The following is a 12,734-nucleotide window of genomic DNA, read 5'->3' as shown; positions in this document are numbered from 1 at the left end:
ATATACTTTGGTATAAACTCCTTATCTCCCTGTGAAACATCAGGCAGTCTCCAGATCACACCTCAAGAAGCACTGGACTACATTAGATGACATTAGTGAAGATTAGTGAGGTACTGCTAATTTTCTTAGTTGAACTCATAATATTATGGTTATGTAGAAAAATGTCCTTATGCTTAGAAGATAGATGTATAAGGTATACACGTATCTGTATACCTTATACAGATAGATGAGGTATCTTCATCTAAAGATGAAGAGTTGGCCGGGCGCGGTGGCTCATGCCTGTAATCCCAGCACTTTGGGAGGCCAGGCTGGGAGGATTGCTTGAGCCCAAGAGTTTCAGACCAGCCGGAGCAAGATGGTGAGATCTCATCACTATAGAAAAATTTAAAAATAGCCAGGCATGGTGGCAAACACGTGTAGTCCCAGCTACTTGGGAGGCTGAGATAGGAGGATCCCTTGAGCCTAGGAGTTCAAGGTGGCAGTGAGCCATGATAGTGCTACTGCACTACAGCCTGGGTAACAAAGCAAGACCCTGTCTTAACAACAAAAAAAAAAATATGACTCACTGAAGACTCAGATGATTTTTAGCATTTTTAAAGCAATAAAGTACATTTTAATTGAGGTACATACACTGGTTTTTTAGATGTAATGATATTGTACACTTAATAGACTATAGTATAAGCAATGTTTATATGCACTGGGAAACCATAAAATTCATGTTACTTGCTTTATTGAGATATTCACTATGTTGTGGCAATCTGGAACCAAACCCGCAATATCTCTGAGGGTATAACCATAAACAAGTAACAAAATTATGAGGAAGTTGATTTTCCATAGCCAATCCTATATTTATTCATTAAATATTCCTTCAGGGAGGAATATTTAAGTTAAAAACAGAAAGGTGAGTAGAGTTAAGTCAGAAGAGTTAGGGAAAAGAATACTCCAAGCTGAGGAAACAGAATGTGAAAAGGACCAGAATGAAAGAACTTTCTACTTTTCAGGGAAAGGAATCCAATATATCTAGAGAAATGGAGTTCTTCAGATTATGAAGTGGCCTTTGAGCTTCATCAATAATGTTGGACTTTATTTTAAAAGCAATAGGAAGTTGGCTGGGTGCAGTGGCTCACGCCTGTAATCCCAGCATTTTGGGAGGCCGAGGCGGGTGGATCATTTGAGGTCAGCAGTTCGAGACCAGCCTGGTCAACAAGGTGAAACCCTGTCTCTACTAAAAATACAAAAAAAAAAAAAAAAAAAAAAAAGCCAGGCATGATGGCACGCACCTGTTATCCCAGCTACTTGGGAGGCTGAGGCACGAGAATCGCTTGAACCCAGGAGGCGGAGGTTGCAGTGAGCTGAGATTGCACCACTGCACTCTAGCCTGGGTGACAGACTGAGACCCTGTCTCAAAATAACTAACTAAATAAAATAAAAGCAACAGGAAGCCAATGACAGATTTTAAGTAATGGAGAAACATGAGATTTGCATTTTTTCTTAAGAGATAGGATCTTGCTATATTGTCCAGGCTGGTCTTGAACTCCTGGGTTCAAGAAATCCTCCAGCCTCAGCCTCCACAGTAGCTGGTATTTCAGGTGTGTGCCATGGTGCTAGAATGAACTGGGGCAAGAGTGAATACAAGCAGCAACAGTTGGGAAGATGACTATTGCAGCAATAATCTGGAGAGAGATGATGGAAGCCTGCAGGGATGGCGACTTTGTGAAAAATTGGATGGGTCCAATAGTACAGGAGAAGGACTCAGAAGTCATTCCCAGGCTCTGGCTTGGGTGACTGAGTAAATTGTTATATTCATAAAGACTGAGAATAGAGGAGGAAGAACATGTTTAGGGGAAAGATGGAAAGCATTCGACATTAGATTATTGAGTTTGAAGAATCTAGAAGATATCCAAGAGGAAGTTACCTTATAGGTAGTTGGATACAGGAATGAAAAGGAACTCTGTTTTCTGGCTTAAGTGATTGATAGAGATGGTATTGCCATTTGCTGATATAAGGAATAAATGGGAAAAAATGCTTTTTTGAAAATTTCAGTTATAAAAATAATATAACTCATTGCATAAAATTAAAAAATAAGAAAATGAAAAAATTTATGCAACTACCATAAACCAACACTTTGGGAGGCCGAGGCAGGTGGATCACCTGAGGTCAAGAGTTCGAGACCAGTCTGACCAACATGGTGAAACCCCGTCTCTACTAAAAATACAAAAATTAGCTGGGCATGGCGGCGGGCACCTGTAATCCCAGCTACTCAGGAGGCTGAGGCAGGGGAATCGCTTGAACTGGGAGGCGGAGGTTGCAGTGAGCTGAGATCATGCCACTGCACTCCATCCTGTGTGACAGAGTGAGGCTCCATCTCAAAAAATAAAAATAAAATAAATCTTTCTGGCTGCTCCTCCTTGGGCTAGATAATTCTTAGAGATAGCAAGGGTTCAGCTGGAAGAGTTCTTTGATATACAAACTAACCAATTCAGAGCTATATGGCCTCTATCTGGCACCGACACCCCAAGAGACAACATTCCAGTGTCCTAATCACCCCATGGCCAGGTACCAGACAACTAGGGAGCACCCCTATACCTTATTCAAAGTAGCCAATCCTAAACTGTTCACTCTGCCCTGCATTGCCTTTCCCAAGGAAACTCAAGTAACAGCAGTGGCCTAAACCTTCCCCTCTTCTGTCTTCTGCCTCCTGCCTACTCTGGTGTATTTCCCATGTAGCCCTATGTGGCATAATATGTCTCCTGTCTCTAGGACCTGTGAGCATAATAGACTTTGTTTTCCTGAGCCTCTCCTGTGTCTCCTCTTCTGGCTATACCTGACCCACAATCTAAAAAAAGAATAGAAAACATTATATAGTAGGTTTAACAGCCATATTTTTCTAAGAAGGAGGCTTCTCTAGAATGTTTGATTGAGAAGAATTAAAAATACCAGTTAACCAGATATCACTTTGTGAATCAGACAACGCTTACTAAGTTACACATCCTTAGGCCTTTAGATTATCAAAACATAATCTAAATTGTTGGGCAAGTACCTAAGAACAATTCCAGAGTTGATGAAATCATGGACTAGAGAATGTTAAATATAGTCAGTTTTCAATATCCAGTTTATTATGCTATATTAGATTTTGGAGCTTTTGCCTCCACACTACACAGCACAGTTATAGGTATTCAGTCTCTTTGAAAATCTCCTTTCCCTTAGGGTCTCTCCAATAACCAATTCTTCCTCCATTGGTGAGAGTTAATTGGTGCTATTGCTCCTAGGGACAACTACATTTTCTTTTTTTTTTTTTGAGATGGTGTCTTGCTCTGTCACCCAGGCTGGAGTGCAGTGGCGTGATTTCGGCTCACTGCAACCCCCACCTCCCAGGTTCAAGCAATTATCCTGCCTCAGCCTCCCAAATAGCTGGGATTACAGGTGCCCACCACCAGTGATAACTACATTTTCAAGGGGCATTCGAGATGCCTTAAAACCAAGAAAACCCGAAAGAATTAATCTCATCTAATGATCAGTCACCCAGTATTCACTTCATGGCTTACTCTCCTTTAAAAAACCTCGACTGTGTCTGGTTTTAATCCTTAACTACCTCATGAATCCAGAAGTCTTAGAAATATCTAAAAATTGTAGCATCTCTGAGCAAATGCACAGGCTCCAGTCAATGTAAAATTATTACCAGCTGCTAAAAAAAGGTCATTTGTTCACACCATAAGCAGAATCAAATGGAGGAGACAAGACTATAAACTAAAACCAAGGCTGACAGCAATAGGAAGAAACAGTACAGAACCAGGAGTGGGGGGTGGTCAAACCCAAGCAAACGGGCATGATTGAAAGGGAATCTGAAAACTAAGGTTAAGTCTGCCTTGAGAGGGTGCGGTGGCTCACGCTTATAATCCCAGTACTTTGGGAGGCCAAGGCGGGTGGATCACTTGAGGTCAGGAGTTTGGGACCAGCCTGGCCAACATGGTAAAACCCCGTCTCTACTAAAAATACAAAAATTAGCCAGGCATGGTGGCACGCACCTGTAATCCTAGCTACTGGGGAAGCTGAGGCACGAGAATCACTTGAACCCGGGAGGCGGAGGTTGCAGTGAGCCAAGATCATGCCACAACACTCAGCCTGGGCAAGAATGAGACTCCATCTCAAAAAAAAAAAAAAAAGTCTGCCTCAGACCAGAGGCCTACTACATTCTTCCTATTCACAAACCAAAGGTTGGTTTCCACTGTAATGCTCCCGGGGTCTGCAATGTAGCAATATGCCAAACCTGAAAGTTTCTGAAATTTCAGCCTTAACAAATAGCCTGCAGTCTTCTAGGAGGCTACTTATCGAGTGAAGAGGAGCACCAGCTCACAGTGTGGGGTGTGGGGGAACAAATCCACAGGGACAGCTTGCTGTAGGACAAAGGGCTCGCCTAAGAGCTTCTTAGCAGGGTCTGGAGGACAGCACAGCCTGTAGAAACAGAACATAGCATCAGTTCCCAGGAATAAAAGGAAGAACCCACAGGAATACAATTGCTTAAAATAGAGGCCCTTCCACTGTGTTCCCACAGGCCCCCTGTGTTTCTCTTATACAGCATTTATCTTATTTAATATAACTGTTTTTCTTCACCATCTTCCTTACTGAAGTATAATCTTTTTAAGGGTAGAAATGAAGTAAACACTGCTTAATATTCATTTCTGTGTTCCCAGTATGTGACACAGAATAAGGGTTCAATAAGGGTTGGAGCTGAAAAGCCTGTATGTTTATAAGGCCTTAAGATACATAATCACCAAACTGTTCTAAAAAGGGTTGTAACCACTTTACATCCAAACCAGCAAAGTAGAAGAGTATTTGTTTGCCTGGATAACATTCAATACAGTCATGCATCACTTAACAATGGGGGTACATTCTGAAAATTGCATTGTTAGGCAATTTCTTCATTGTGTGAACATAATAGAGCATACTTACACATACCTAGATGACAGAGCCTACTACACATCTAGGCTATACGCTATAGCCTATTTCTCCTCAGCTACAAATCTGTACAGCATGTTACTGTACTGAATACTGTAGACAACTGTAACACAGTAGTAAGTATTTATGTATCTAAACATTAAAAAGTACTGTAAAAATATAGTAGAAAAACTGGTCAACCTGGACAGCATCGTGAGACTCCATCTCTACAAAATTTTAATTTTAACTGATTCTAAAATTAGTTGGGTGTGGTAGTACATGCCTGTATTTCTAGCTACTCTGGGGGCTGAGGCCAGAGGATCACTTGAAACCACGAATTCAATAGCAGCCTGGGCAGCATAGCGGGACTCTGTCTTTACCAAAAAATAAAAAATAAATAAACTAAGGTCCAGACATGCTGGCTCATGCCTGAAATCCCAGCACTTTGGAAGGCTGAGGTGAGAGGATTGCTTGAGCTCAGGAGTTCAAGACCAGCTGGGGCCACATGACAAAACCCTGTCTCTACAAAAAACACAAAAACTAGCTGGGCATGGTGGCTCACACCTGTAGTGCCAGCTACTCAGGAGGCTGAGGCGGGAAGATGGCTTAAGCCCAGGAGATAGAGGTTGCAGTGAGCTGAGATCACACCACTGTACTCTAGCCTGGGACAGGATCATCAATATCACTGTTTTGTACCTCCACATCTCGTCCCACTAGAAGGTCTTCAGGGGCAATAACATACATGGAGCTGTTATCTCCTGTGATAACAATGCCTTCTTCTGGAATACCTCCTGAAGGATCTGCCTGAGGCTGTTTTACAGTTAACTTTAAAAAAAAATAAGTAGAAGGACTATCTGCTAAAATAATAAAAGTACAGTATAGTAAGTATATAAACCAGTAACACAGTCATTTATTATCAAGTATTATGTACTATAGATAACTACACGTACTTAATTTTATAAGTGCTGATGCTGGTGTAAACAAACCTACTGACAGCACAATAAATTTGTTTACACCAGCATGACCACAAACATGTAAGTAACCCATGTGCTAAAACGTTACAACAGCTATGATGTCACTAGGTCATAGGAATTTTTCAGCTCCATTATAATTTTTTTTTTTTTTTTTTTTGAGACGGAGTCTTGCTCTATCACCCAGGCTGGAGTGCAGTGGCACAATCTTGTCTCATTGCAACCTCCGCCTCCTGGATTCAAGCGATTCTCCTGCCTCAGTCTCCCAAATAGCTGGGATTACAGGCACGCATGACCACCACACCCGGCTAATTTTTGTATTTTAGTAGAGATGGGGTTTCACTATGTTGGCCAGGCTGGTCTTAAACTCCTGACCTCAAGTGACCCTCCCGCCTCAGCCTTCTGAAGTGCTGGGATTACAGGCGTGAGCCATCGTGCCCGGTCAGCTCCATTATAATCTTATGGGACCAACATCATATATGCAGTCCATTGTTGACTGAAATGTTATTATGTGACACAAGACTGTAGTTTAGATAGCATTGTCCCATTATAATCAAAAACACAACAAAAATATTCCCTATCACATCTACAATGGAACATTTTCTTATCCAATATAATAAGCAAAAGGAAATGAGTATTAGAAGGAGAGGGACAGAATTATTTTTATACATGGTGATCATATGGTCAGCTGCCACAACAATGTGAGAACCAACTAAAAAAATGAATAAAACTAATAATAGAGTAAGGTAGCTGTACACCAGATTGGCAATAACTAATTGGAAAATGTCATGAAGGCTGAGCATGGTGGCTCACACCTGTAATCCTAACACTCCCGGGTTCAAGCGATTCTCCTGTCTCAACCTCCCAAGTAGCTGGGATTACAGGCACACAAACCATGCCTGGCTAATTTTCTGTATTTTTATAGTAGACATGGGGTTTCACTGCGTTGCCCAGGCTAGTCTTGAACTCCTGAGCTCAGGCAATCCACCCATCTCGGCCTCCTAAAATGCTAGGATTACAGGCGTGAGCCACCACACCCGGCTGACACATTCTTAAATTTTGCACCCAAACTAAGTACTTGACTTGCCTCATTCCTGACCCAGCCCTGTAATTGAGTCTTGAAGGTGGTATTTTTTTTTTTTTTTGGTTTCTGTTTCTTTACACTTCTCATGACTTGAAAGCTCAAATCACTTTCCAACTGTGTGCACGATAAGCATGAATGACTTTGATAATCAGAACAAAAAATTTTAAACAGAAGTCAAGACTTACTCAATGACATTCCTAGTGGATTCACCATGGAGCTTGCAGGAAACAAAAACTAGCGTGCGGATGGCCCTGCAGTTTCGAATGGCTTGAATCACCTTGTAATCTGAAGGAAGAAATACCTTGCTATTAGTATAATTAACTACTATGGTCTCTGTTATCACAAACCTCCAACTGACCAGAACTCAGGATTGATTAGAAATAGAGGGGAAACAGGTTCAGAGCCAGCCCACTGAAAGTACCCATAGCATGGTGTGGAAAAGAAGAACCAAAGTTGGTGGATAATACTGGGAACATCAGAATAGCTGTTCATCCTTACGCAGTCCGGCACGGGCTGGGTTCACCACAGCAACAACTGACTGTCCATCTTCCTTTGACTTTAGTAGCCCTGGCAAAATCTTCTCTGCTCGACCAGTGTGAAATTCAGAGTTGGTGATGCCTATGGAAGACAGGCCTACATGACGTAACTCAAGCCCAGCAGTGGGGGAAAGCTTCAGCTTCACAGAAAAGCACAGGAGCCAAGGGCTCTGCCATCTTCCCTTTGGATCTAGCATCACTCCAAGTAACAAGGAAAGAAGTGCTTTTGGACAGACCCACTTCATTTTTTCCAAAGTACTTTCCCTTAGAATATCTCAGTAAGCCTTTCAGCTTGAGCAACTAGTGTTTACACTTTTTTTTTCTCTTGCGATGGAGTCTCGCTCTGTTGCCCAGACTGGAGTGCAGTGGCGCGATCTCGGCACACTACAACCTCCACCTCCAAGGTTCAAGCAATTCTCTGCCTCACCCTCCCGAGTAGCTTGGATTATAGGCGCCTGCCACCACGACCGGCTAATTTTTGTATTTTTAGTAGAGACAGGGTTTTACCATCTTGGCCAGGCTGGTCTTGAACTCCTGACCTTGTGATCCACCCGCCTCAGCCTCCCAAAGTGCTGGAATTACAGGTGTGAGCCACCATGCCTGCTATTTTACAACTTTACAACTCACATAGCATGCAAGGACCTATACCAAGACGAGAATCTTGACTTTTGCTCAAGTGCTCTTCCTGCTATATCAGACATTTTCACCAAATGCCTCAGGAGCATTCTGGAGGTGAAGTAGTGGGAGCAAGATGATCTATTTTCTATATTGCAGTTTGACAGAAGACTGTGTTTGAAGAAAAGATTTTGTTGCTGAAAATATAGGTTTGAAACCTATTGTATTATGCTATAAGGCCTCATGAGTCTAATGTCAAGGAGATTCTTCTATTCTGTCCAAAGTTTTGCAACTTTTCTTCCTATCAGCTAGACATGTACCTTCCCTTAGGCTCCTCTTCTGGATAGGAAAAACGTTAGATATTGGTACCTATTCCAGAAAACCATGAGGATCTATTCCAGAAAACCATTCTGACCACTCCAGAATTCCCTCCCTTCCTCCCTGTGGGTCAGGGATACAGTAGTTGTCCTTTCCCACACAATTCTTTCCATAGCACGGAAACAACTGCATCCCTTAATTTCTACACAGACTGTAAACTGTGTACCATTGAAGGCTGCAGTCCATCTTGCATCCTCCACTGCCTGCTCCACCAATTCAATCCCGAGGACCTGAGATGTATGCTGAGCCAGAGAGAGGCCAATCACACCTGAAGAAGTAAAAGAGAAGAAGAAGAAGGCAGCATTTTAGGGTTTGGGTGTGGCAGTTTGTTTGTTTTTTGTTTTGTCTTTTTTTGTTTGTTTGTTTGTTTGTTTTAAACAGGGTCTCACTCTGTAGCCAAGGCTGGAGTGCAATGGCACACAGTTCACTGCAGCCTCGACTTCCCGGGCTAAAGCAATCCTCCTGTCTCAGCCCCCCGAGTAGCTAAGACTACAGGCTCATGCCACTATGCCCAGCTAATTTTTAATTTTTTTGTAGAGATGGGGTCTCACTATGTTGCCCAGGCTGGTCTCTAACTCCTGGGCTCAACCAATCCTCCTGCCTTGCCTCACAAAGTGTTGGGATAACAGGCATGAGCAACCACACTTGGCTGCAATTTTAGGGTTTTAGACCAATAAGATTACGCCTGCACCACTACACTACCTCTCCCCGACCACCTCTGCAAGCTACAAGGGCCCTGGGAGCTGAGCAGCATGCAGATTCTGCCCTGGGCTTCCACTTGCCAGTTCCACAGCAGATGTCAAGAAGGATGGTGTCAGAGTTCACTCCAGTCAGCTCCCCCACAGTCCGATACAGCATCTCTGCACCAGCAGTGTTAATCTGGAAAAAGGCATCTGGAGAGATGCGGATCTTCAAGCTCAGAAGTTCTTCAAAGATGTAGGGTTCCCCAAACAGAAGCTGATAGGGAGACTGCTGATGGCTACAACGGGTCATGGTACTGGAAAAGAATAAAAGAAGAAAGCATCTTGAGCTGCACGTGGTGGCTCACACCTGTAATCCCAGCACTTTGGGAGGCCGAGGCGGGGGGATCACCTAAGGTCAGGAGTTTGAGACCAGCCTGGCCAACATGGTGAAACCCCGTCTCTACTGAAAATCCAAAAATTAGCCAGGTGTGGTGGTACATGCCTGTAATCCCAGCTACTCAGGAGGCTGCAGTAGAAGAATCACTTGAACTCGGGAGGTGGAGGTTGCAGTGAGCCAAGATTGCACTACTGTCCTCCAGCCTGGGTAACAGAGCGAGACTCAGTCTCAGAAAAAAAAAGAAAAAAAATAAAAAGAAAGCATCCTGAAATGGCAGACCATCACATCACTAGTGGTTGGGTAGACAGGGAGGCCCCAGCATCTCAGCTAGGAGACACAGTCCCTGCCATGGCCCTGAGAGCTCTGCAAGGGCTTCCCCGTCAGGGGATGAAAGTCCATGTGGACACTCTCACATCTACATTCTGGCCTGTGTTCCCAGACCCGGCTGGTGTACAAGGGCCAGAACCATTTAGCCAATATCCTCCACCATCAATCAGCAACCCTGCATCGGCAATCCATAAACCAAGAGTCTGGCAAGCCATCAGCCTATTTGGCTGTCCCAGGTTTACCTTTCCTGGAAGTAAAGTGAGGTCAAGTCACAGGCTGCTCCAGGACCTCTGATGAAAAATTCCTTTACAGTCTCCTTCTGAACATGGAGCTCCTCCTGCCCAGACCACAAAATTGGTAGTTAAGCAAAGACTCATCTCTAACAAATTTTCTCTCTAAGCTCTATAGTAATCAGCCCTGCAGTAATCAGACACGAAGACATTTCACAAATCTTATTATAAATAACACTTAACATAAAGCAGGTCAGACATGATGGTTCATGCCTATAATCCCAGCACTTTGAGAGGCTGAGGTAGGAGGACTGCTTGAGCCCAGGAGTGTAAGACAAGCGTAGGTAACATAGCAAGATCCTGTCTCTACAAGCAATCAAAAAGGCTAGGAGTGGTGGTTCACACCTGTAATCCCAGCACTTTGGAAGGCCAAGGCAGGCAGATCAGTTGAGGTCAGGAGTTTGAGACCAGCCTGGCCAACATGGTGAAACTCCGTCTCTACTAAAAATACAAAAATTAGCCAGGTGTGCTGGCACGTGCCTGTAATCCCAGCTACTTGGGAGACTGAGTCAGGAGAACTGCTTGAACCAGGGAGGCGGAGGTTGCAGTGAACTGAGATCATGCCATTGCACTCCAACCTGGGCGAAGAAGCGAGACTGTCTCAAAAAATAAAATAAAAAAAATTAGCCAGGTGTGGTGATGTATGCCTGTAGTCCCAGTTACTTAAGAGGCTGAGGTAGGAAGACTGCTTGAGCCCAGGAGTTTGAGGCCACAGTGAGCTATGATTGCACCATTGCACTCCAATCTGGGCAACAGAGCAAGACACTGTCTCAAAAAATAAAAATAAAAAATAAAATTCTTACATAACTACAGAGAGCCTAAGTATTAGCTTGATACCAGGATATACTGCCAATAAACCGTATAGGAACAATAGGGTTAAAAACACCAGGCGTCAAAGGGCCTGGGTTCAAATCCTAGCTTTGCTATTTACTGATTCTTTAACCTTGGGTATTTCTATGCCTCCATTTCCTCAGGTGTAAAATGAGGGTGACAATCTCTCTCCTCCTGCCTACCTTACAAGTTTGTTGAGATGATCATATAAGTATAGGAATGTTTTAACACAGGTATGTTTGAAAGCACCAAGTGCATGACAAATGTAAAATACTATTTGGGTTATGAAACTCTCTGACATTGCAGTCTCTACTGTGAACTGGCATTTGGATTTGGAAGAGCAACTACTACCATGGGCAAAGTTCTTGTGAAATTACTTGGGAGTTCTCACGTAGCCTAGCTACAGTCTCTGTGGTTTGATTATGCCTAGCTACAGTCTCTGTGGTTTGATTATGCGAGCAGTATGGTTAAATAGTATCCTTGCCATCTTCTCCTCATCTCTAACTCCTCTCCCCAATCAACACAAATACTCTGTGGATGTACAGTTTCTGCTATATGCCCTGAAACTTCAAAAAAAACAATTACAGTAATAGTAGTAGTAAAAGTGATGGTTGCTTAACATCTTGTGAGGCTCACCTGACTTAATTTCTGGGGATGGAAAGTGATGATAGCCATTGTGTCCCCTTGGCTATTGGTGCGGACTATGAGCTCACGCCAGTATCCACCTTCATGAAATACAAGGCAGGGCTCCAATGGAGACTGTCGAAGGAATACTTCATAGTACTAGGAAGAGAACCGAATTATTACACAAGCAAAACTAGCAAGTTTCACAGCTGATTATTCATGCTAGGTGATGGTTTGCGGCTACACTATGTCCCCCAAAAACTCCTATGTTGAAGCCTTAACCACCAGTACTCAAAATGTGTCTATATTTTGAGACAGGGCCTTTAAAGAGGTGATTTAGTTAAAATGAGGCAGTTAAGGCAGGCCTTAATCCAATCTCACTGATGTCTTTTTTTTTTTTTTGAGACGGAGTCTCACTCTGTTGCTCAGACTGGAGTGCAGTCGCATGGTCTCGGCTCACTGCAACCTCCGCCTCCCAGGTTCAAGCAATTCTCCTGCCTCAGCCTCCTGAGTAGCTGGGATCACAGATGCCCATCACCTAGCCTTGCTAATTTTTGTATTTTTAGTAGACACAAGGTTTCACCATGTTGGCCAGGCTGGTCGCGAACTCCTGACTTCAGGTGATCCTCCCGCCTTGGCCTCCCAAAGTGCTGGGATTACAGGTGTGAGCCACCACACCATGCCTGCTGTCTTTGTAAGAGAAAATGTGGACACACAGAGACACCAAGGTTGGGTACACAAAGAAAAAGACCATGTGACACAGCAAGAAGGTGTCTATACAAGCCGAGGAGAGAGGCCTCAGCAGAAACCAAACCAGCAGAGACTCTGATCTTAGACTTTTAGCTTTCAGACAAGGAGGAAATAAATTTCTTTAAGCCACTCAGTCTGCCGTATTTTGTAATGGCAGCCCTTGCAGACAAATACAGTGATATAAGAAACATGATTAGGCCGGGCGCGGTGGCTCAAGCCTGTAATCCCAGCACTTTGGGAGGCCGAGAGGGGCAGATCACGAGGTCAGGAGATCGCAACCATCCTGGCTAACATGGTGAAACCCCATCTCTAC

At 43.6% G+C, this 12,734-nt stretch overlaps 1 protein-coding gene across 2 annotated transcripts in view; it reads right to left on the bottom strand.

Annotated features, from left to right (window-relative positions):
- Positions 1 to 3,092: 3,092 nt before the first annotated feature.
- TRMT2B (tRNA methyltransferase 2 homolog B (S. cerevisiae)) overlaps positions 3,093 to 12,734 on the bottom strand; it is a 53,804-nt gene continuing 44,162 nt past the window's right edge. For both annotated transcript variants that reach the window (XM_011964793.1, XM_011964794.1), the window contains 7 exons: positions 11,684 to 11,830; positions 10,169 to 10,263; positions 9,302 to 9,516; positions 8,686 to 8,787; positions 7,489 to 7,608; positions 7,176 to 7,275; positions 3,093 to 4,452 (listed from right to left, as the gene is read on the bottom strand). In XM_011964793.1, the coding sequence (XP_011820183.1) occupies positions 4,326 to 4,452; positions 7,176 to 7,275; positions 7,489 to 7,608; positions 8,686 to 8,787; positions 9,302 to 9,516; positions 10,169 to 10,263; positions 11,684 to 11,830 (906 nt within the window). In that variant the 3' untranslated portion in view covers positions 3,093 to 4,325. The remainder of the gene's footprint in view (positions 4,453 to 7,175; positions 7,276 to 7,488; positions 7,609 to 8,685; positions 8,788 to 9,301; positions 9,517 to 10,168; positions 10,264 to 11,683; positions 11,831 to 12,734) is intronic.

The sequence above is a fragment of the Mandrillus leucophaeus genome, unplaced genomic scaffold (assembly GCF_000951045.1).
Source record: "Mandrillus leucophaeus isolate KB7577 unplaced genomic scaffold, Mleu.le_1.0 Scaffold706, whole genome shotgun sequence".
NCBI lineage: Eukaryota > Metazoa > Chordata > Mammalia > Primates > Cercopithecidae > Mandrillus > Mandrillus leucophaeus.
This window is presented reverse-complemented; position numbering and strand designations above follow the sequence as displayed.